The 26252-nt window shown below is 46.1% G+C and overlaps 1 protein-coding gene across 1 annotated transcript in view; it reads left to right on the forward strand.

Annotated features, from left to right (window-relative positions):
- LOC149431335 (cytochrome P450 2C3-like) overlaps window positions 1–26252 on the forward strand; it is a 92040-nt gene that overhangs the window by 40544 nt on the left and 25244 nt on the right. Inside the window, exons 5-6 of the mRNA XM_089665652.1 lie at window positions 974–1134; window positions 5286–5459. Of these exons, the coding sequence (XP_089521778.1) occupies window positions 974–1134; window positions 5286–5459 (335 nt within the window). The remainder of the gene's footprint in view (window positions 1–973; window positions 1135–5285; window positions 5460–26252) is intronic.

Here is a 26252-nt window from a genome sequence, read left to right on the forward strand (position 1 = left end):
ATGCTTCACGGTCTTCACAGTGTACTGTGGCTTGAATTCAGTATTTGGGGGTCGTCTGACAAACTGTCTCCGCCCACTAGACCCAAAAAGAACAATCTTACTTCCATCAGCCCACAAAATGTTGGGCCATTTCTCTTTAGGCCAGTCAATGTGCTCTTTGGCAGATTGTAACCTCTTCAGCACGTCTTTTTCCCAACAGTGGGACTTTGCGGGGACTTCTTGCAGATAGCTTGGCTTCACATCGGCGTCTTCTAATTGTAACAGTCCTCACAGGGAACGTCACACCTTCTTTCATCTTCCTGGAGCTGATTGTTGGCTGAGTCCGCCCCATTTTGGCTATTCTTCTATCCATTCCAATGGTAGTTTTTCGCTTTCTTCTGCGTCTTTCAGGTTTTGGTTGCCATTTTAAAGCATTTGCAATCATTTTAGCTGAGCAGCCGATCATTTTCTGCACTTCTTTATATGTTTTCCCCTCCAATCAACTATTTAATCAAGGTGGTATCATTGTCCACTTCTGAACAATGTCTGGAACGGCCCATTTTTCTCAGAATTTCAGAGAGAAATGCACTGTAACCAGCATGTCCAACATTTGCTGCCTTCCTTCCTTAAATAAGGGCAATAATTGCCACCTGTTTTTCAAAGAATGAATGACCTCACTAATAGAACTCCACACGGCTATTATTGTGAACACGCCCCTTTCAATGAGTGATTCAATGACACAGAATCAGCAGCATGCATGTCATGACTGTTGGGTCTGTTGGATTTCTATGACTCTACTACACCTGCTAGGAAATTATTTGCCATGTAGAAATATCATTTCCACCAAAAACAGCGATTGATCCGGTTAGTGATGTCTGACGGCTAGTATTTTGAACACAACTGTATATAAGCAGATTAAACTCCAGCTTTAAAGAAATTGTAAAAGCAATCTTTATTGTAGCTGTAAGAGTTACCAATTGTTTTCTTATTATAGGAAAACCATTCAACCCGCTACTGATCCTGTCTTGTGCTGTTGGGAATATTATAAGTTCGGTGCTTTTTGGAGAACATTTTGACTATAAAGACTCAAAGTTACATGATCTGTTGTCTTACACCTTCCAACACATTAGGAATCTTGAGTCCATGTTGCATGCGGTAGGTTGTCATCAGTGATGGGTTTGTCCTGTTCCATAAAGAAGTAAGATATACCTGTGCTCAAATACCCATAGCTTGTACCAGGGGCGGACTGAGAACTCATGGGGCCCCCCGGGCAATAGGGGATCATGGGGCCCCTGTGTCCTTGCCCAAACTCAAAAAAGTCTATGAAAAAGGCACCAGGGGCATCTCATGGGGCCCCCTACTGACCCCGGGCCCTCGGGCAGTGCCCGAGTTTCCGAATGGTCAGTCCGCCCCTGGCTTGTACATGTATATAGTCCATTCGGTGCTGGAGAAGAGGATATCAACTTTCTCTCACTGAATACACCACCAGAAGGGTCATGGAAGATCGTGACACTAGATAATATGGCCAACACGGTCCCTTTTCATCCAGGACCTTTCCCTACGCTGATCACCATTCCTATCAGATGGATTCCCTAACCATCCACTTTATAGAAGCTCTCCACTAATGAGATGGGATTCCTTATTGAAAGGCACCTATCAGGGAAGGCTTCCCTATAATGCAGAGGAAGCTCTACCATGTCACATGTCACCTTACAGGATAGAAGAGTGCCGGCACCTGCCTACACACGTGTGATACTTTGGATGGGAGGAAGGGCTTGAAGAAGGTTGATGTCCTCCAGCCAGGAAATGAGGCAAGCTCTATCTGACTTGCTGTAGGTTGTGTGCGTGGCCAGTTACTTGGTACCAGAGGCGGACTGACCATTTGGAAACTCGGGCACTGCCCGAGGGCCCGGGTCAGTAGGGGGCCCCATGAGATGCCCCTGGTACCTTTATCATAGGCTTTTTTGAGTTTGGGCAAGGACACAGGGGCCCCATGATTCGCTATTGCCCGGGGGTCCCGTGAGTTGTCAGTCCGCCCCTGCTTGGTACCCAATATGGAAGAAGACCAACACAGGGACCAAGTCAAGGGGCACATATATTATTTGGGTAGATGAAGGTAACACATTGAGGACAGTGACAAGGTACTCGACTTAACAGTTCCAATGGTATCAGCTTCTCTATAACACAGTCCACACAGGTACAGCCGTTCTCTGAATATTAGATGCACATTGGAGTCGTTCCTTACCTTCGGTTGTCTCTTCTATCTCAATAGAGGGGTGACTGTTAGGCAGAGTAGTAGGGTAACAGCACTCGGAAGAGTTAATCCCAGGGCCGTGGATAAGGGGGTACCACCAGTCCTCCTATACGGGGCCCGGGGCAGCAAGGGTGCCCAGGCAGCTGGGTGAATTTGATGTGTGCAGGGAGGGTGATCGGCACAGCGTGATGGGGGAGGGCGATAACTAGAACCGATCCCCTGTATATGGCTCTCTCTGCAGCAGCTGAAAGCTGGCTTCTTCTCCTCTCCCTCCCGCTGGCTTTCAGTTGCTGCAGACAGAACCATACAGGGGATCGGTTCCAGTAATTGCCCCCCCCCCCCGCCACACTCATCATCCTCCTTGTGAACCATATGTTTCCCCCTGCTGACCATGCCTCCACCCCCGCAGTGCTGCCATCTTCCCTCTTCTCCTTCCCACCGGCAGCTGCAAGCTTCAGGATGGAGATTGGGGGAAGGGTCCAGTAAATATGTCATATTTCCAATCCCGTTCCTTTCCTGAATGAACACAATGAGTGTTCGTACCAATCACTCACTTTGTTCATTCATAACTGAAGCATAGTAAGCTGTGGTTTTTTTGGGGGGGCTGTCAGGTTGGCTGTATGGGGCCCTGTGGTTTCTAAAAGTAAGCCTAGCTAATCCCAACCCTGTTATCTCAGTAGCGGAGACCCATGATGGTGGAGCCGGCGGTGGTGTCCCTAGTCTGCCCCTCCCCATTGGGAACCTATCCTTAGGGCTAAATAAGCTGTCCCTATCCAGCGTGGATCCTGTCACTACTCTATCCACTTCACAACTGCACACCAATTGCAGAAGGGCAAGGCTATTTATTAGCATTGCCCCTCCTAAAGATGGCTGCCGAGGTCATCCAACGTTGCCGTGTCCACTCGGACCACTGCTCCCCAGATCACACGTACAGGGGCTGCACAGGACCAGTGATCCTCTATTCCCTCTGTACAGCAGGCAGCACTACGGGGGGGGGGGGTAAACTGTACCGTCCTACAAGCTTCTGATGCACACTGTGAGAAACTCACACTCCATGTTATCTTCAGGAGTCTAATTGGTCCTCCCAGTTCTTATCTGGGACTGCAACAACTATCTCCTGCGTTGTGGAAATGAGCAGAGGATTCTGTAGTGTAGGAAATGGTAACAGGGCCAGCCTGACACTATTCCTTTCAATTTCAATACAGAAAAGGCAATGATTTGTCAGCTCACAACAGAAAAGTAGGAATTGAGTGTATTTCTGGCATACAGGGCTGCTTTTAGAAACCATGGGGCCCCATACAGCCAACCTGACAGGGCCCCCCAAACCATGGGGCCCCATACAACCAACCTGATAAGCCCCCCTCACCCAAGAAAACACAGTTTACTATGCTTCAATTATGATGAACACAGTGATTGATTGGTACTAATCACTCATTGTGTTCATTCAGGAAAGGAAGGGCTGGTAAATGTGACATACTTACCAGACCCATTCCCCACTCTGTATCCTGAAGGATCCTATTGAGTGCTTACAGCTGCCTGTGGGAATAAGAGGAGGGAAGCTGGCAACATTACAGGCAGGGATGCTATTAGAAACCATGTGGCCCTATACAGCCAACCGGACAGGGCCCCCCAAACCACAGGGCCCCATACAGCCAACCTGACAAGCCCCCCCCCCCCCCCCCCACCAAGAAAACACAGTTTACTATGTTTCAATTATGAATGAACACAGTGATTGATTGGTACCAATCACTGATTGTGTTCATTAAGGAAAGGAAGGGGCTGGTATATGTGACATATTTACGAGACCCATTCCCGCACTCTGTATCCTGAAGGATCCTATTGTGTGCTTGCAGCTGCCTGTGGGAATGAGAGGAGGGAAGCCGGAAACATTACAGGGGTGGGGGCAGCGGGGGGATATATATGGTGTACAGGGAGGGTGATGGGTGCATCATGGTGGGGCAATTACTGGAACTGATCCCCTGTATGGCTCTCTCTGCAGCAGCTGAAAGCCAGCGGGAGGGAGAGGGAAGAAGCTGTCTTTCAGCTGCTGCAACGAGAGCCATACAGGCAGGGCCATGGATAAGGGAGTCCCACCAGTCCTCCTATACGGGGCCCAGGCCTGCAGGGGGGCCCCAGGGAGCTGGGTGAATCGGATGTGGGCAGAAAGGGTGAATGAGGCAGTTACTGGAACCGATCCCCTGTATGGCTCTCTCTGCAGCAGCTGAAATCCAGCAGGAGGGAGAGGGAAGAAGCCGGCTTTCAGCTGCTGCAGAGAGAGCCATGGATAAAGAGGTACCTCCAGTCCTCCTGTACGGGGCCCAGGCCTGCAGGGGGGCCCAGGCATCTGTGTGAATAGGATGTGGGCAGAAAGGGTCTATGAGGCAGTTACCAGAACCGATCCCCTGTATGGCTCTTCCTGCAGCAGCTGAAAGCCGTCTTCTTCTCCTCTCCCCCCTCTTCGCTGGCTTTCAGCTGCTGCAGAGAGAAACATACAGGCGATCAGTTCCAGTAAATTACCAGCCCCTTCCATTCTTGAATGAACACAGTGAATGATCATTATCGATCACTCACTGTGTTCATTCATAACTGAAGCACAGTAAGTGTGCATTTTTTGTGAGACCCTGTTAGGTTGGCTGTATAGGGCCCTGTGGTTTGGGGGGGGGGGGGGCTGTGAGGTTGACTGTAAGGGGCCCAGTGGTTTGGGGGGGGGGCTGTGAGGTTGGCTGTAAGGGGCCCAGTGGTTTCTAACAGCAGCCCTGCATACAGGGGATCCGTTTCAGTAATTGCCTCCCCACCATGCCGATCACTCTCCCTCCCCACATCCAATTCACTCAGCTGCCTGGGCCCCAGTGCTGGCCTGGGCCCCGTACAGGAGGACTGGTGGTACCCCCTTATCCACAGCCCTGCTGGCAGATCATTGGGTATTTTTCTGTACCCGCAAAGTCTTTACAGGGATCAAACGTGGGAAACGTGGGAAATGTGCGGAGACGTATTGCATATGACATACACAGTCATTCCTTCATTGTTTTCTCTTTGTGTTTCCTCCATTCAGCTGTTCAATGCCTTACCGGTCCTCTTTAAGCTGCCATTGCTACCAAGACTTGTCCTAAAGGAAAGCTCCTACTTGCAGAACTTTATGCTAGATTACATCAAGGACCACAAATGCACCCTGAAACCCGAGGCCCCCCGAGATTTCATCGATTATTTCCTGCTGAAGATAAAAGAGGTACGCAAACTCAACTACATCATATGAAGTATCTTTGAAAGTTGAGCCTTTCGCCATAAACCAGCCAATCAGATGCAGAACCGCTCTGGATAATGGCCGTGTTAAAGTACAGTAATTAGTTGTATTGGAGAGGATGAGATCTCAAGAATTACATAGTTACATAGTTAGTCTGGCTGAAAAGAGACAAAAGTCCATCCAGTTCAACCATAAAAAAAAAAAAGTTATAATCCTACAGCCACAGGTGATCCAGAGGAAGGCAAAAAAACCCAGCAAAGCACGATCTAATTTGCTCCTGCTGGGAAAAAATTCCTTCCTGATCCCCCTGAGAGGCAATCGGATATTCCCTGGATCAACTTTCCCTATACATGTTATATCCAGTTACAGTGGGGCAAAAAAGTATTTAGTCCGCCACCAATTGTACAAGTTCTCCCACTTACAAAGATGACAGAGGCCTGTAATTGGCATCATAGGGAGACCTCAACTATGAGAGACAAAATGAGAAAACAAATCCAGACAATCACATTGGCTGATCTGGAAAGAATTTATTTGCAAATTATGGTGGAAAATAAGTATTTGGTCACCTACAAACAAGCAAGATTTCTGGCTCTCACAGACCTGTAACTTCTTCTTTAAGAGGCTCCTCTGTCCTGCACTCATTACCTGTATCAATGGCACCTGTTTGAACTTATCAGTATAAAAGACACCTGTCCACAACCTCAAACAGTCACACTCCAAACTCCACTATGGTGAAGACCAAAGAGCTGTCGAAGGACACCAGAAACAAAACTGTAGACCTGCACCAGGCTGGGAAGACTGAATCTGCAATAGGCAAGCAACTTGGTGTGAACAAATCAACTGTGGGAGCAATAATTAGAAAATGGAAGACATACAAGACCACTGATAATCTCCCTCGATCTGGGGCTCCACGCAAGATCTCACCCCGTGGGGTCAAAATGATCACAAGAACGGTGAGCAAAAATCCCAGGACCACACGGGGGGACCTAGTGAATGACCTGCAGAAAGCTGGGACCAACGTAACAAAGGCTACCATCAGTAACACACTACGCCGCCAGGGACTCAGATCCTGCAGTGCCAGACGTGTCCCCCTGCTTAAGCCAGTACATGTCCGGGCCCGTCTGAAGTTTGCTAGAGAGCATTTGGATGATCCAGAAGAGGATTGGGAGAATGTCATATGGTCAGATGAAACCAAAATAGAACTGTTTGGTAGAAACACAACTCGTCGTGTTTGGAGGAGAGAGAATGCTGAGTTGCATCCAAAGAACACCATACCTACTGTGAAGCATGAGGGTGACAACATCATGCTTTGGGGCTGTTTCTCCACAAAGGGACCAGGACGACTGATCCATGTACAGGACAGAATGAATGGGGCCATGTATCGTGAGATTTTGAGTGCAAACCTCCTTCCATCAGCAAGGGCATTGAAGATGAAACGTGGCTGGGTCTTCCAACATGACAATGATCCCAAACATACCGCCCGGGCAACGAAGGAGTGGCTTCGTAAGAAGCATTTCAAGGTCCTGGAGTGGCCTAGCCAGTCTCCAGATCTCAACCCCATAGAAAACCTTTGGAGGGAGTTGAAAGTCCGTGTTGCCCAGCGACAGCCCCAAAACATCACTGCTCTAGAGGAGATCTGCATGGAGGAGGAGATCTGCATGGAGGATGGGCCAACATACCAGCAACAGTGTGTGCCAACCTTGTGAGGACTTACAGGAAACGTCTGACCTCTGTCATTGCCAACAAAGGATATATAACAAAGTATTGACATGAACTTTTCATATTCACCAAATACTTATTTTCCACCATAATTTGCAAATAAATTCTTTCCAGATCAGCCAATGTGATTGTCTGGATTTGTTTTCTCATTTTGTCTCTCATAGTTGAGGTCTCCCTATGATGCCAATTACAGGCCTCTCTCATCTTTGTAAGTGGGAGAACTTGCACCATTGGTGGTGACTAAATACTTTTTTGCCCCACTGTATATTCTGTGTATCCAAGAAAGAATCCAGGACTTTCCTACAGCAATCCACTGAGCTGACCACAACCAACTCTTGAGGGAGTCTATTCCACATTCTCAGCTCTCACTGCTGTGACTGGTTCTATATGGTGTTATATATTCAGCCCACTCTGCCAGACATCCTGGTATTATGTAGCGCTACCCACGCATTGGCCGCTTGATAATGCTGGTCCCCAGCGGGTGCCCTGACGTTGCAAGCTTCCTGACACCTCCAGCACTCAGGATTCAGACACACAGTTGTGTTCAAAATAATAGCAGTGTGTTGAAAAAAGTGAATAAAGCTGAAAATCCTTCTAATAGCTTTTATTTCCATCCACACAAATGCATTGGGAACACGACACATTCTATTCCAAATCACAACATGAAGAAAAATACATAAATTTGTGTTGTCCCTCTAAAAAAAATGGAAGAAAAGTGAATATTAGACGGTTCAAAAAAATGGCCGTGTTTGTATTCTTCTTTACAAACTCAAACATTCACTATATAAACTGAGAAATGTTTGAAGATTTTGCTTTCCTTTGAATGACTTCATGAATATTTGGTTGTAGTCGCACTGTTTCTGAGAACTGCTGTACATCTGTGTTGCATGGAGTCCCCCAACTTCTGGCCCCTGTGATCAGGTATTCCAGCCCAGGATGATTGGACCACATTCCACAGTTCTTCTCTATTTCTTGGTTTTGCCTCAGAAACGGCATTTTTGATGTCACCCCACAAGTTTTCTATTGGATGAAGATCCGGGGATTGGGCTGGCCACTCCATAACGTCCATCTTGTTGGTCTGGAACCAAGATGTTGCACGTTTACTGGTGTGTTTGGGGTCGTTGTCTTGTTGGAACACCCATTTCAAGGGCATTTCCTCTTCAGCATAAGGCAGCATGACCTCTTCAAGTATTCTGATGGATTCAAACTGATCCATGATCCCTGGTATGCGATAAATAGGCCCAACACCGTAGTATGAGAAACATCCCCATATCATGATGCTTGCACCACCATGCTTCACTGTCTTCACAGTGTACTGTGGCTTGAATTCAGTGTTTGGGGGCCGTCTGACAAACTGTCTTCGCCCACTAGACCCAAAAAGAACAATCTTACTTTCATCAGTCCACAAAATGTTGCGCCATTTCTCTTTAGGCCGGTCAATGTGCTCTTTGGCAGATTGTAACCTCTTCAGCACGTCTTTCCCCCAACAGTGGGACTTTGCGGGGACTTCTTGCAGATAGCTTGGCTTCACATAGGTGTCTTCTAATTGTAACAGTCCTCACAGGGAACGTCACACCTTCTTTCATCTTCCTGGAGCTGATTGTTGGCTGAGTCCGCCCCATTTTGGCTATTCTTCTATCCATTCCAATGGTAGTTTTTTGCTTTCTTCCGCGTCTTTCAGGTTTTGTTTGGCATTTTAAAGCATTTGCCATCATTTTAGCTGAGCAGCCGATCATTTTCTGCACTTCTTTATATGTTTTCCCCTCTCCAATCAACTTTTTTATCAAGGTACGCTGTTCTTCTGAACAATGTCTGGAACGACCCATTTTCCTAAGAGTTTCAGAGAGAAATGCACTGTAACCAGCATGTCCAACATTTGCTGCCTTCCTTCCTTAAATAAGGGCAATCATTGCCACCTGTTTTTCAAAGAATGAATGACCTCACTAATAGAACTCCACACGGCTATTATTTTGAACACGCCCCTCAATGAGTGATTCAATGACACAGAATCAGCAGCATGCATGTCATGACTGTTGGGTCTGTTGGATTTCTATGACTCTACTACACCTGCTAGGAAATTATCTGCCATGTAGAAATATCATTTCCACCAAAAACAGGGATTGATCCGGTTAGTGATGTCTGACGGATATTATTTTGAACACAACTGTATATGGTCTGCAGCGTACATACCGTCCAATTAATAAACTTTGTAATGTTAGTATCAAAATCTGTTAAAAAATCATTGGAAGCATTTACTAAATGGAGCATCACGTCATCTATTCCGGCAGCTATACTAGGCAGACGGAACATAGTAGGCATCCATTCAGCTTGCATAGTTAGAGAATCATTAATCTTACTCCCAGACATTCTATTTTCTAGTGTCTCAATATCAAAACCCATTTAAGGTTCCTGTTAGGGAGCCGTAACCCCCAAGCAATGTATCATACCACGCCAGGGGCGGACTGACAACTCATGGGGCCCCCCGGGCAATAGGGGATCATGGGGCCCCTGTGTCCTTGCCCAAACTCAAAAAAGCCTATGAAAAAGGTACCAGGGGCATCTCATGGAGCCCCTTTCTGACCCCGGGCCCTCGGGCAGTGCCCGAGTTTCCAAATGGTCAGTCCGCCCCTGTACCACGCTCTCTTTTTTCGTTTCATACAGCTTTTTACAGTAGTTGGGAATATTATTTGAGAATGTATCACAGTTTTCTGTGCATGTTGACCCACTTTTTCACATGTAGAAGGCAATCTTTTAATATGTCCGGGGTCGATATGAGTAGTGTTCGAATTTACAAAGATTAAGTACTGACCCCACCATGAACTTCCTTTGATTTCACTGGCGTTGGTACAAGTCACAATGATTGTCTCATTAACCTCCTCGGCGGTATGATTCTTTCCGATTTTTTGTGCTGAAAGCGGTACATTTTTTTGCGTGGAAATATGTCGTTTTTTTATTGTAGGCTGTAATTTTTAGGAATAACTCACTGAAATCTGTCAGAACAAGAGTCTAGTAAACATCCCGGGTAGGATAAAACTTGAAACACGAAATCATAAATTATAATATAATAAATAATCATAAAAAATAATAATATAACAATAATAAATTTAATTCAATAATATAATCAAACCAAAAACACAGAAATTTGAAATAAAGAGGCAAATTCGCACATCGCTGAGCAAAGTCGCAAAACCGTTTTCAGTGTCTGATGAGGAATTTCCCCCACGAATCATTATCACTCAATTCTGCAAGTGGTTCTGATTTACTATCGCTGTTCTCTAGCCGGTCTAAAACCGCTTTTGACGTAAAGGGACGCTTTTTGGACGCCAAGGACTTTTCTAAGTTTCCAGGCAGAAAGAACAGTAAAAATGTAGGCAGGGCGCCGGACAAAGCACTCGGGACAAAATGTATGTGAAATGCATTGAAACAGCAATGACAGCAAAAATGAAATTTTTAAAAAATTTCAAATTTCCCGCCCGTACGTCCCGACGTCACAGGGACCGGAACACGGAAGCCAGATGCCAGCATCGGCCGGAGGAGATGGCCGGGGACACTGCAGGGGACACATCGCGGGAGCGAAGGACAAGGTAAGTGCTGCAGGGACCCCCTGAGCAACGCCGCATGGTAAGCCCGAGTGTTGCTCGGGGTTACCGCTCTTGGTACTGACATTTTACCCCGAGCTACACTCGGGAAAACCACTAAGGAGGTTAATACAGTTGCAAGAAAAAGTATGTGAACCCCTTGGGATTACGTGGAGTTTTGCATGAATTGGGCATAAAATGTGCTCTGAACGTCATCTAAGTCACAACAATAGAAGAACACAGTCTGCTGAACATAATACTACACAAACATTAGATGTTGCCATGGTTTAATTGCACAGAACATGTAAACATTCACAGTGCAGGGAGGAAAACGTATGTGAGGCCCTAGCTTAATGACTTCTCCCAGAGCTAATTGGAGCCAGGAGTGAGCCAACCTTGACTCCAATCAGTGTGATGATATTGGATGTGTTGCTGACAGCTGTCCTGCCCTTAAAAAACACACACATGTTTTGGGTTTACTGGTTTCAAGAAGCACTGTCTGATGTGAACCATGCCTCGCAGAAAAGAGCTCTCAGAAGACCTACGATCAAGAATTGTTGATTTGCATGAAGCTGGAAAGGGTTACAAAAGAATCTCCAAAAGCCTTGATGTTCATGTGTCCACGGTAAGACAGACTGTCTACAAATGGAGAAAGTTTAGCACTGTTGCTACTCTCCCTAGGCGTGGTCGTCCTGTAAAAATGACTGCAAGAGCACAGCGCAGAATGCTGCATGAGGTAAAGAAGAATCCCAGAGTTTCAGCTAAAGACCGACAGAAATCTCTGGCACATGCTAACATTTTTGTTGACACATCAACAATAAAGAAAACATTAAACAAGAATGGAGTACATGGGAGGACACCACGGAGGAAGCCATTGCTGTCCAAAAAGAATATTGCAGCACGTTTGAAGTTTGCAAAAGAGCACCTGGATGTTCCACAGCACTACTGGCAGAATATACTGTGGACAGATGAAACCAAGATTGAGTTGTTTGGGAAGAACACACAACACTATGTGTGGAGAAAAAAAGGCACAGCACACCAACATCAAAACCTCATCCCCACTGTGAAACATGGCGGAGGGAGCATCATGGTTTGGGGCTGCTTTGCTGCCTCAGGGCCTGGAAGGATTGTTGTCATTGATGGGAAAATGAATTCCAGAGTTTATCAAGACATTTTGCAGGAAAACGTACGACCATCTGTCCGCCAACTGAAGCTCCGCAGAGGATGGGTGATGCAACAGGACAATGACCCAAAGCATACAAGTAATTCAACAAAACAATGGCTGCAACAGCACAGAATACGCCTTCTGGAGTGGCCCAGTCAGAGTCCTGACCTCAACCCGATTGAAATGCTGTGGCATGACCTTAAGAGAGCGATTCACACCAGACATCCCAAGAATATTGCTACACTGAAACAGTTTTGTGAAGAGGAGTGGTCCAAAATGACTCCAGATCGTTGTGCAGGTCTGATCTGCAACTACAGGAAACGTTTGGTTGAGGTTATTGCTGCCAAAGGAGGGTCAACCAGTTATTAAGTCCAAAGGTTCACACACTTTTTCCTCCCTGCACTGTGAATGTTTACATGTTATGTGCAATTAAACCATGGCAACATCTAATGTTTGTGTAGTATTATGTTCAGCAGACTGTGTTCTTCTATTGTTGTGACTTAGATGACGTTCAGAGCACATTTTATGCCCAATTCATGCAAAACTCCACACAATCCCAAGGGGTTCACATACTTTTTCTTGCAACTGTATGTCTGGGGTCGATATGAGTGGTGCTCGAATTTACAAAGATTAAGTACTGACCCCGCCATGGTCTTCCTTGGATTTCACTGGCGTTGGTACAAGTCATAATGATTGTCTCATTAACAGCAAACTGAAAGACAGCACTTGGTTTAGTCTTAGTTTTTTGTCCTCCTGTTTGCAGCTGACAAATAACTGAAGCTTGCTTCCTGTTGGCAACAGCAAATACTAACTTCAAAGATGACATTTATCACACCTTCATTTCCTTGAACCGCATATGTTGGCTTGTAACCCTCTATTGGCGCTCCTGTCCATACAGTACTATTGAAAGTTATATTTATAATGAGGCAGGGCTGATTAGCTGGGCATATAAAATCATCTTGCAGATCTATTCGTACGCATGCTTCTCCAACCCCCAGCTCATTCTGGCATGGCCGGTATCTGTTACTTTAACTCCCGGCGTCCACGCTCCGACCTCTAATTCCACCAACCACACGATACCAAGGATTCCAAGACTAAGGGTAAGTACATCGTTGCTCTGTGAAAGACAATAGAGTATGAATCTTTCCCGCAAGTAACATTTTTCTTGTGGGACTTATGCAGGCCATAGATGGGGAGAAAAACGGCCGATTGTTCTTTTAAAATCGGTCGTTCAAGCAGCCGACGTTACCAGGAACGGTAAAAAAAAAAATTGGCCGATTTTCATCCCGTCTACAGCCGGAAAAAAGTGCCCCTGCAGTGAGCTCCGCTATTTCTTTGACAGTGCTTTGACATTTATAGCGTCTGCAACAATGTATCTATCTGTATTCAGATACAGATGTTTTTATTCGAAAACAAATAGATACATTGTTGCAACCGCTATAAATGTCAAAGCACTGTCAAAGAAATAGCGGAGCTCTCTGCAGGGGCACTTTTTGCCGCACTGGAATTCTTCTTCTTCTTCTTCCTCTTCTTCTCCTTCCTCTTCTTCTTCCTCTTCTTCATCTTCTTCATCCTCTTCTTCTTCATCTTCTTCATCCTCTTCTTCTTCCTCTTCTTCTTCATCCCCTTCTTCTTCATCTTCTTCATCCTCTTCTTCTTCCTCTTCTTCTTCCTCTTCTTCATCTTCTTCATCCTATTCTTCTTCTTCCCCTTCTTCTTCATCCCCTTCTTCTTCTTCTTCTTCTTCATCCTCTTCTTCATCTTCTTCATCCTCTTCTTCTTCTTCCTCTTCTTCTTCTTCTTCTTCATCCTCTTCTTCTTCTTTATCCTCTTCTTCATCCTCTTCTTCATCCTCTTCTTCATCCTCTTCTTCCTCTTCATCTTCTTCTTCTTCCTCTTCCTCTTCTTCCTCTTCTTCTTCCTCTTCTTCTTCATCCTCTTCTTCTTCTTCTTCATCCTCTTCTTTCTCTTCTTCTTCATCCTCTTCTTCTTCCTCTTCCTCTTCTTCTTCATCCTCTTCTTCTTTTCTTCTTCTTTTTGTCTTCCTCTTGCAGGTCACTGCTCATGCGCAGATTTTTTATCGGTAAAAAGATCGGCTGATTTGCCCATCATTGCCGCGAAAATCGGCCGATCGGCAAAATCAGCTGATCTTTCTCCAACTTTACTGATAAAAAAAATCTGCCAAAATACCGAAAACCGGCCAAACAATTAGCCCACTAACGATCCGAAAATCAGCCGATTTAATTTTCGGACGAGAAATCGGCCGATTTTCAACCCATCTATGGCCTGCAATATTCCCACTTTTCTCTGCCTGGTTTCATGATTAGTGCGGTCCTTACCTACAGCTATTACTTCTGCAGGTTCCGGGGCACCAGATGCCCCCTGTACCCAAATTTTAGCCCCCACATTAACCGTGTTAGTAGAGCCAAAGCCTTGGTCTCCTCTAACCGTTAACTTTGTGGGAGCTCCGCCTTCTTTAATACTAAAATGTTTAAATATACAAAGGAATCAAAAGCAATTGAGCCACCCGGTCCTGGGCTGGCAAGATCATGGACTCCATACCAATAATATATTCTTTTATACAGGGGCGGACTGACCATTCGAGCACTCGGGCACTGCCCGAGGGCCCGGGGTCGGTAGAGGACCCCATCAGATGCCCCTGGTACCTTTCATTGGCTTTTTCATAGGCTTTTTTGGGTGTGGGCAAGGACACAGGGGCCCCATGATCCACTATTGCCCGGGGGCCCCATGAGTTGTCAGTCCACCCCTGCTTTTATAGGAACTATCAGTACAGGGTATTTTCGTAGAGGTAAATTCCCAATTTTTAAGGTCACTTCAGTTTGTACACCTTCAGTCACCTTCCTCCCCAGCCCTGATATTTTTACATGGGGTCCTTTGAATTTTTTTGAATTTCCATAAATTAGAGTAGACTCCGCCCCCCGTGTCTACTAATGCTGGCACTGTTTGTATATTACCCCCTTTCCAATGGATACTCACCTGTACATACGGCCTATCATCGTTTTTAATCCATATGGGGGCTTGGCTGGCTACTCAAGCCAAATTATCCTCCTCTTCTGATCCTAACAGATCTTTGGGAGGAACTGAGGCTGTCTGAATTTTTGAAGCTACCATAGTTGCTATTTCTTCCCAGGGATAGATTTTCTGAAACTGATCCCAATCAGGGAAATCTCCTACACCCGTTCTCCCCTTCTCCTGTTCCCTTTCTTGTTTCTTGTCTACAGCCTTATGTTCTTTTATTCTTACTTCTGCACTCTTCTTATCAACCTTCCTTCCTGACAGCACTTTTTGTTATATAATTTCCACAATACTTGTGTATCTTTCTCATCAATGTGTTCTGTAGGAACTCCGGCTTTAAGTAAAGCCTTGAACAAGGGCAGACTGACCATTTGGAAACTCGGGCACTGCCCGAGGGCCCGGGGTCAGTAGGGGGCCCCATGAGATGCCCCTGGTACCATTTCATAGGCTTTTTTGAGTTTGGGCAAGGACACAGGGGCCCCACGATCCCCTATTGCCCAGGGGCCCCATGAGTTGTCAGTCCTCCCCTGGCCTGGAACATATCTTTCCTTGACAAACGATTATCCACATTCCTCTTCTGAGGGGAAGGTGAGTAATTGCTCTCTCTCTCTCATCTCCGGAGGGGAAAGATTTAACCCATTCCCCCATATCCTGCAATTCAGTCATCTTATCCACTATCTCTTCCAGGGGCGGACTGACCATTTGGAAACTCGGGCACTGCCCGAGGTCCCGGGGTCAGTAGGGGGCCCCATGAGATGCCCCTGGTACCTTTTTCATAGGCTTTTTTGAGTTTGGGCAAGGACACAGGGGCCCCATGATCCCCTATTGCCCGGGGGGGCCCCATGAGTTGTCAGTCCGCCCCTGATCTCTTCCCATCTACTGTTATTTAATGATATTAACAATGTCATGATTACAGATTTATACATTGGCGGGGCATTCCTAATTATCCTATTTCGGGCAGCTAAGGTCATGGAAGTATCCAGATATCCAGGGGCGGACTGACAACTCAATAGGGGATCATGGGGCCCCTGTGTCCTTTCCCAAACTGAAAAAAGCCTATGAAAAAGGTACCAGGGGCATCTCATGGGGCCCCTACTGACCCCAGGCCCTCAGGCAGTGCCCGAGTTTCCAAATGGTCAGTCCGCCCCTGCAGATATCTATCTGTTTCATCCATGTTATATTGTAAAGTGCTGGGCAAACTGTTGGCGCTATGTAAATCCTGTATAATAATAATAATAATAATAATAATATATAAATCCTGTATAATAATAATAATAACCAATGCTACCTTCATAGCTTCCTCCTTACACCTCCTGTTTCTATTTTCTTTCTCCTAGTAACTGGTTCAGGGTCCGGGCAACCGGGTCCTCCCAGACAGTCATCCCAATCATCATCTGACGAGGAATCCCATACATCAGCATCCCATTTACTCGGATCCCAATTTATGGTAGCAGTTGCTATTGCCCGCTGCACTTTTCCTCTATTCACCCGCCCGCACCTTTTTCTATATTTAGTTTGGGCTACTTTTACCGCTGCTGTTTCGGCTATATTTTGATAGTGTTCTAATTTATCTTTCAACAATTTTTGCCCACATTGCAGAAGAACAATTTTACCTTCTTGTTCTATGGTCTTCAGCTCTAGTCGATGGTAATCCTTCATTACCTGATGTAAATTCTTAGGAATCTTCCTGTATGCAGTTAGCAAAATCCAACTGCGTCTGCCTAAAGCTACTGCATCAGCTGCCTTGGCAGGGACCCCCTCGAGTACATTTACAACATCAAGGGGTTCGATACCTTTAACCATTTACCGCCCGGCCTATAGCCGTTTGGCGGCCGCAAAAATGCATTACCTTTCCGGGTGCACGCCATTTGGCGTGCTCCCGCACATGCGCAGTTCGTGCGGTTGCAGAGCCGCGCAGCGGCACGATCTGTCACCGGCCGTGTACCTTGGACACGGCCGGTGACAGATCTGAGTACCGGCCCCCATTGCCGGTACCATGTGACCTGCTGTGACCAATCACAGCAGGTCACATGACAGTTGTATACAATGGATGGCTTCATTCATGCCATCCATTGTATACTAGTGCCTAGCTGTGAATGGTCACAGCAGGTCACATGCACATGTCATGCGATTAGCTGTGGCCAAATCACAGCTAAGCACAAAAAAAAAAAAAAAAAAAAAAAAAAAAAAGCTGAATGAATCGATTTCATTCAGGTAAATGCTTGCTTATAGCAAAGTAATTCTTTGCTGTAAGAAAATTGTGTAAAAAACAAAAAAAAAAAAATACTGATCACTTCCCCAAAGTAGTACAATGTTACTATGGTAACATTGTACTACTTTGGTCATAGTAAAATATGAAAAAAAAATCTTAAAAAAATAAAAAAAATGTAATAAAAAATTAAAAATAATAAAGAAATAAAAAAAAATAAAAAAAATATATATATATATATTTTTTTTTCATACTGTCACCAGTCAGTGTCCCTGATCACCGCCATGCCAGTTATATGATGACGCTGTACTGCACTGGTGACAGTATGTAAAAAAAAAAAAGTGAAAATAATTTTTTTCATTTTTTCACTTTCCGAAAAATTATGACAAAAAAATACAACTTCAAAAAACTCGCCATTCCTCTTATGAAGTACGTCGGACTGTCTACTCTGCAAAAAGGGGTCATTTGGGGATATCTGTACTATTCTGACATTTGGGGGATATCTGTACTGTTCTGACATTTGGGGGATATCTGTACCGTCCTGACATTTGGGGGATATCTGTACTGTCCTGACATTTGGGGGATATCTGTACTGTCCTGACATTTGGGGGATATCTGTACTGTTCTGACATTTGGGGGATATCTGTACTGTCCTGACATTTGGGGGATATCTGTACTGTCCTGACATTTGGGGGATATCTGTACTATTCTGACATTTGGGGGATATCTGTACTGTTCTGACATTTGGGGGATATCTGTACCGTCCTGACATTTGGGGGATATCTGTACTGTTCTGACATTTGGGGGATATCTGTCCTGTCCTGACATTTGGGGGATATCTGTACTGTTCTGACATTTGGGGGATATCTGTACTGTTCTGACATTTGGGGGATATCTGTACTATTCTGACATTCTTGGACCTCAAGAAATTAGATTGGCCGTCAGTACTTCAGGATTGATCAATTTTCAGATCTATACCATATTTTGTGAACTCTATAACTTTCCTACAAACTAAATAATACATCCTAATTTGGGTTATTTCCACCAAAGACATGTAGCAGAATACATCTCGGCCTAAATTTATGAAGAACAATTATTTATTTGTAAACTTTTATAACAGAAACAAAGAAAAACGTGGGTTTTTTTTCAAAATTTTTGGTCTTTTTTTGTTAATTTAGGAAAAAATAAAAACCCCAGCGGTGATTAAATACCACCAAAAGAAAGCTCTAGTTGTGTGAAGAAAATGATAAAATTTTAGTCTGGGGACAATGTTGTATGACCGCGCAATTGTCATTCAAAGTGTGAGAGCGCTGAAACCTGAAAAATGGCCTGGGCAGGAAGGGGGAAAATTGCCTGGTATTGAAGGGGTTAAACTGACTATCCCATGATTCTGCCAATCCTGCACCTGACAATTCCTGTGCTAAAATATCATATGGAGTCTCGGTCCAGCCGGGAATCTCCACCTTATCGATCTTACCCTTCGTTTTTCGCTTAAACATATCTGGTTCTTTTCTAAAATGCCAGGTAGCTAAATCTCCAAAATTTGTTGGCAAAATGCCAAATGTCAATATTTTGCACAGAGGCCCCCTGGTACCTAGGGGTCGACGTGCAAAAATCAATTTTTCAAAATAAACTTCCTATTAGGAGATATTTCTACTTGGCATCCTGCCGACTGCACCAATTTATAATTTGCCTCAAAACACTACTACAATCGCTCACTAATACACGGATTAGGCTTCAGAAGTATTAAAGCAAAACTTGATTTATTGAATACGTTCTGTTAGTACAGGGTGCGGCAACATAACTTCCTTTTTTCAAAACGCAATAAAACCCATTTTATGAATCAGAATTGTTTTTATTGTCTTTAATAATGTAGGTACATAACTAAAATTCTGTTTTACACAGTTTTGAAAATCATATCAGGTAGGTGACGCCCCCCATTGTCCATATACTGAATAAGCCAATTTCTGGCGTTTTTCATGACCCTTACCAGCATAGCGGCGGGTATGTTGGCAATTTCTGCGCGGATGTTGGCCTTCAGGTCTTGTAGGGTCCTTGGACGGTTTACATAAACGCGGGATTTCAAAAAACCCCACAAAAAAAAGTCGCAAGGGGCCAAATCGGGGGAGCGGGCTGGCCACTCCAAATCGCCCCTTATTGAGATGAGGCGCTCCGGGAAGTGTTCCCTTAAAACAGCCATTGATGCTCTTTGAAGTGTGAGCCGTTGCTCCGTCCTGTTGGAACCAAATGTCCCCTAAGTCCAATTCATCAAGTCGTGGAAAAACAAATTCCTCCAACATGTTCACATACCGGTCTGAATTCACTGTCTCTGTGACCTCATTTTCTTCAAAGAACCAGGGACCAATAATCCCAGCTGAGGCAATTGCACACCACACTGTGACTTTAGATGAATGCAAAGGCCTTTGATGCAATTCTCGAGGATTGGTGTCGGCCCAATAGCGCATGTTCTGTTTGTTGACGCATCCATGACTAATGCACCATAGATAGGCTTGTCCACTCCTACTTCCACCATTACCTATCCATACCACTCCACACCCCCCTTAACCAACTAAACTTTACAAAAAACATGACACCATTTGGAGTAAATGGCCAACATGGCCTTTTATTAACAACTTCACATTTTAACATACATCAACCGTTCCTTAACGGAAAACCAAAGAATTGTTGTTGGTCTTCAAAGGCACCCACAAACGATCCAAAATGCACCTGCGGACAACCCTATACACTAGGCCTCCAGCCGCAACCAACCAGCTCGGAGACAACCATACCGTCCGCAGTGCAGCACCACCACCTTTCAGTTAAACCTTGGTTAACTGGGAATATCCACCGGGCCCCCCATACCACGGATGGGGTCCCACACCATTGTTTTACCTTCCAAGATGAGAACCGCCTCCAAAGACCAACAACCGCCCATGAACCAACGGAAAAAACCCCCTTTCCAACTGGTGTCCATTTTTTCTTTTTTTTTTTTCTTTTTTCTCTGTCTTACTCACCTGCCCCCGGATGAGACCCTATACCCAACCAAACAGGGAGGGAAACTCTGGTGCTCGCCACGTCCAGCTCCACTGACGCCCCTTCCGCAGAACCCCCCACCCTAAGGTACCACAGACCCCTCCTACACTCCACATCTGCCAATAATATAATTCCCCAATCAATTCCCCACCCCCTGGAGCTAAATTTAACCCCTTCCGTTCCCTACACTACTCTGGGCCTAGTCATGTATGCCCTGCGCTATTTCCATTCTTCCCTATTCGCTACGGGCATTTCTGTCAAGTGAAAATGGGCTTCATCACTGTAAAAAACAAAAACGTCCTCAGGGACATTTTTTTGAGTACTGCCTCACATGCGTTCCTCCGAGAATTGAAGTCGCGTTCGGAGAGTTCCTGCACAATCGCCAACTTGTACGGATGGTAATGAAAGTCATCGTGAAGAACTGGCCTCACTGAACGATCCGAAAGTCCAAGGGCAGACGCATGTTTGCGCGCAGAACGCTGCGGGGATCGCAAGATTGAAGCTCTCACTGCTTCGAGGTTCTCAGGTGATCTGATGGGTCGAGGGACTCCAGCTCTTCGTCTTGTCGTACTCGCGGTTTGTCTGAACGTAGTGACCCACGTAACAATTGGTTTCCGGTCCGGGACACGGCCCAACGGGGCTACATTGAAGCGATGTCGGAAGGCGCGTTATGGTTGCGATTACAGAAAATCCGTTCGAAAAGTAGGCCTCTACGGCAAACGCACGCTGCTCACTGTTCCAACGCATGATGATGACTGACCTGGAAGAGAACAAAAACTTTAGAACTACGCCCGTCGCCTGAGACCACTCCCGCCCCGCTATGGCCGCTACAGTGTCAGGAATGGACTCAGCACTGGTGGTGGGACTCGCCTGCCGTGTGGGCTGCAGTACCAGAGCTGACCAGCGGGTGCTCTCAGCAGCCAGAAGCTCACTTCTGCAATCAGCCAAACCTGGGACTGATTGCAGAAAGGTGTATTTAAGGCATGGCCAGGCCTGTGATCTGGGCCTTGGTGTATGTTTTCCCATGATCCTCTGTACCTGGTATCTTGTGTTCCTGCTTCGTTGCTGACCCGGCTTGATCCTGACCTCTGCTGACCGTCTCCTGTTGAACCCCTGGCTTGCCTGACCATCCTTCTGCCTGATCCCCTGTACCGCGCTGCCCGTGAGTTACTGAACCCGGCTTGTGACCTTGACCATTCTCTGCCTGCTCCTTTGGTACCTTGCTGCCCGCACGTTGCTGACTTGGCCCGTCTGACCACGCTAACTACTCTGCCATCTATCCATCCTGCACGGATCCAGCCGTACCTGCACATACCTCTGGCGGATCCCTCTACCACTAGCAGGTGTACTCGGGGGCCGCGACCTGGTTCTTGTCTGCTCCAAGTCCATCCCCACCATCAGGGGCCCTGGTGAATAAGCAGACTGGGACTTAGACTCCGCGCCCTGGGGAATCCTGTCCTGGGGACCACTAGAGGTACCACCAAACGGTCATTACAGAACCCTACGGCCGGCCTGACCGTTCCACCTCTCCAGCCCTGACTACGCCTGTGTTCCTGCACCTCCTAAGATTAGTGGAAGGTTGGTTTGCTCACTGTGCGTTTATATATATATATATATCTGGGTGGCTAATAATAAACTGTGTTATTATACTATACCTGAAACCTGCGTTTCCCTGTGTCAGTCCACACCTTTCTGGTCACTCCTAGATTCCTGACATCCAGCCTGAATGGCACGCATTTCAAAAAAGGAAGTTGTGTTGCTGCACCCTGTATAATAACATAAGAATTGTCAGAATTGCAAATCATATTTAGATTGTATTATAGCAAGAATAAAGCATCAATACATCACCGGATATTGTCGCATCACCCGTTGCCCAACGACTGGGGGACTCCAACAATCAGCAAGGGGGAATCCGGGAAATCACCGCAAGGCATGTCTGCCGCATCTTCAATGAGTCCCAAATTCCCCTAGAACCCCCCTTCTTTTATATACATAATTTGGAATGTCCTTATCTCCTGCCATGCGCAGTATCTCCTGGTTCTATAACATCATGTATGATTCTGCGTAGTAGTTAGAGTCAACGCGTGATTGGCTCGTGCCGTCACGTGTAGTTACCTATTTTGATGGAATGCAGATCTGGTGAATATCAGCCATAGCTCTGGTTTTAACTGGTTTAACCACTTGCCGTCCGCCTGCTGTTTATAAACGGCAGGACGGTGGCACTCCAGGCGCGGGTTGCCGTTCATAAACGGCACCCGCCATTTCTACCTGTGCGCGCTCCTTGGGAGCACGTACCACCGCGATCTGGTGCCCGCTCTGTCCTCCGGACACCGATCGTCGGACGGGATCCCGATCATGTGATCACTGATTGGCCAATCAGTGATCACATGCAAAGTAGTAAGCAAGATGTCACTTGTGACATCATTGCTTACTACGTGTGAAATCTGTGAATGATCACAGAGGTCACATGGTACAAGGCTATTCACAACAGCCTTGTACCATGTGACAAGCTGTGACCAATCACAGCTCACTCAGTATTTCTCAATGGCTGCAAGAATGCAGACAGAGAGAAGTAGAAATGATTGCTTTTATATCCTATATGGGTGTAAAAAAAAAAAAAAATCTTCATCACCCCCCACAAGTAGTAGTGTCACCATGGTGACACTGTACTGCTAGGGTGACAGTATGTAAAAAAAAAAAAACATAAATAATAATATAAAAAAATATAATAAAAATGTAAAAAAATGTTTAAAAATTATAATTTTTGGTTATAAACTAATTTGGCTTATTTTTTTTTTTTTTTTACTAAAAAGATAACGGAATACATTTCGGCCAAGATTTATGATGAAAGAATATTTATTTGCAAAATTTTATAAGAAAACACTTTTTTTTCAAAATTTTTGGACTTTTTCATTTACATAGCAAAAAAAAATAAAAATCCCAGCGGTGAATAAATACCACCAAAATAAAGCTTTATCTGTCTCAAAAAAATGGTAAAAAATTCATGTGGGTACAGTGTTGCATGACCGCGCAATTGTCATTCAAAGTGTGATAGCGCTGAAAGCTGAAAATTGGCCTGGACAGGAAGGGGGGGAAAGTGTCCGGACTGGAAGGGGGGGAAAGTGTCTGGACTGGAAGGGGGGAAAGTGTTCGGACCGGAAGGGGGGGAAAGTGTCCGGACCGGAAGGGGGGGAAAGTGTCCGGACCAGAAGGGGGGGAAAGTGTCCGGACCGGAAGGGGGGAAAGTGTTCGGACCGGAAGGGGGGGAAAGTGTCCGGACCGGAAGGGGGGGAAAGTGTCCGGACCAGAAGGGGGGGAAAGTGTCCGGACCGGAAGGGGGGGAAAGTGTCCGGACCGGAAGGGGGGGGACAGTGTCCGGACCGGAAAGGGGTGAAAGTGTCCGGACAGGAAGGAGGTGAAAGTGTCCGGACTGAAGGGGGGTGAAAGTATCCGGTCTGGAAGGGGGGGGAAAGTGTCCGGACTGGAAGGGGGGGGGAAAGTGTCCGGACTGGAAGTGGGGTGAAAGTGTCCGGACTGAAGGGGGGTGAAAGTATCCGGTCTGGAAGGGGGGGAAAGTGTCCGGACTGGAAGGGGGGGGGGAAAGTGTCCGGACTGGAAGGGGGGGAAAGTGTCCGGACTGGAAGGGGGGTGAAAGTGTCCGGACTGGAAGGGGGTGAAAGTGTCCAGACTGGAAGGGGGGGAAAGTGTCCGGACAGGAAGGGGGGAAAGTGTCCGGACTGGAAGGGGGGGAAAGTGTCCGGACAGGAAGGGGGTGAAAGCGTCCGGACTGGAAGGCGGTGAAAGCGTCCGGACAGGAAGGGGGTGAAAGTGTCCGGACTGGAAGGGGGGGAAAGTGTCCGGACAGGAAGGGGGGAAAGTGTCCGGACTGGAAGGGGGGGAAAGTGTCCGGACAGGAAGGGGGTGAAAGTGTCCAGACAGGAAGGGGGTGAAAGTGTCCGGACTGGAAGGGGGGGAAAGTGTCCGGACTGGAAGGGGGGGAAAGTGTCCGGACTGGAAGGGGGGTGAAAGTGTCCGGACTAGAAGGGGGGGAAAGCGTCCGGACAGGAAGGGGAGGAAAGTGTCTGGACTGGAAGGGGGGGGACAGTGTCCGGACTGGAAGGGGGGGAAAGTGTCCGGACAGGAAGGGGAGGAAAGTGTCCGGACTGGAAGGGGAGGAAAGTGTCCGGACTGGAAGGGGGGTGAAAGTGTCCGGACTGGAAGGGGGTGAAAGTGTCCGGACTGGAAGGGGGGTGAAAGTGTCCGGACTAGAAGGGGGGGAAAGTGTCCGGACTGGAAGGGGAGGAAAGTGTCCGGACTGGAAGGGGGGGAAAGTGTCCGGACTGGAAGGGGAGGAAAGTGTCCGGACTGGAAGGGGGGGAAGTGTCCGGACTGGAAGGGGGGGAAAGTGTCCGGACTAGAATGGGGTGAAAGTGTCCGGACTAGAAGGGGAGGAAAGTGTCCGGACTGGAAGGGGGTGAAAGTGTCCGGACTAGAAGGGGAGGAAAGTGTCCGGACTGGAAGTGGTTAATGTACACTTCCAACATGTTGTTTTGAACTCCAGTTACCCATCTAATGGTTATACTTGTTAGCATTATGACTAGAGATGAGCGAATCGAACTTGGCGAAGTGGAATTCGTTTCGAATATTAGGAAAAATTTGATTCGCGCCGAATCCGAAAATTAGCAAACTTCGGATGCACGAATCGAATTTTCCCCGATCGGCCGATTTTCATCCCTTCTACAGCCGGCAAAAAGTGTCCCTGCAGAGAGCTCCGCTATTTCTGACAGTTCTCTGACAGTTCCTTCACATTTACAGCGGTTGAAACATTGTATCTATTTGTTTCCATTTAGGATACAGATGTTTTTATTCAGAAACAAATAGATACAATGTTTCAACCGCTGTAAATGTGAAGGAACTGTCAGAGAACTGTCAGAAATAGCGGAGCTCTCTGCAGGGACACTTTTTGCTGGAATGGAATTCTTCTTATTTTCATCCTACTTCTTCTTCTTCTTTTTCTTCTTCTTCATCCTCATCCTCATCCTCTTCTTCTTCTTCTTCTTCATCCTCATCCTCTTCTTCTTCATCCTCATCCTCTTCCTCTTCTTCTTCTTCATCCTCATCCTCTTCTTCATCCTCATTCTCTTCTTCTTCATCCTCATCCTCTTCTTCTTCATCCTCATCCTCTTCTTCTTCTTCTTCATCCTCATCCTCTTCTTCTTCATCATCCTCATCCTCCTCTTCTTCTTCTTCTTCATCATCCTCATCCTCTTCTTCTTCCTCACCATCATCCTCTTCTTCTTCTTCATCCTCATCCTCTTCTTCATCCTCATCCTCTTCTTCTTCTTCATCCTCATCCTCTTCTTCTTCTTCCTCATCCTCATCCTCTTCTTCTTCTTCTTCTTCTTCTTCATCCTCATCCTCTTCTTCTTCTTCATCCTCATCTTCTTCTTCTTCTTCTTCATCCTCATCCTCTTCTTCTTCTTCTTCTTCTTCTTCCTCATCCTCATCCTCTTCTTCTTCTTCTTCTTCATCCTCATCCTCTTCTTCTTCATCATCCTCATCCTCTTCTTCTTCATCATCCTCATCTTCTTCTTCTTCATCCTCATCCTCTTCTTCTTCTTCTTCTTCTTCTTCATCCTCATCCTCTTCTTCTTCTTCCTCATCCTCATCTTCTTCATCATCCTCATCCTCTTCTTCTTCATCCTCATCTTCTTCTTCTTCATCATCCTCATCCTCTTCTTCTTCTTCTTCTTCTTCTTCTTCATCCTCATCCTCTTCTTCTTCTTCTTCTTCCTAATCCTCATCCTCTTCTTCTTCTTCTTCTTCTTCATCCTCATCCTCTTCTTCTTCTTCTTCTTCATCCTCATCTTCTTCTTCTTCATCCTCATCCTCTTCTTCTTCTTCATCCTCATCCTCTTCTTCTTCTTCTTCCTCATCCTCATCCTCTTCTTCTTCTTCTTCTTCCTCATCCTCATCCTCTTCTTCTTCATCATCCTCATCCTCATCCTCTTCTTCTTCTTCTTCTTCATCCTAATCCT

The sequence above is a fragment of the Staurois parvus genome, unplaced genomic scaffold (assembly GCF_062004578.1).
Source record: "Staurois parvus isolate SC_StPar_1 unplaced genomic scaffold, SC_StPar_1.0 ptg002290l, whole genome shotgun sequence".
Taxonomy (NCBI): domain Eukaryota; kingdom Metazoa; phylum Chordata; class Amphibia; order Anura; family Ranidae; genus Staurois; species Staurois parvus.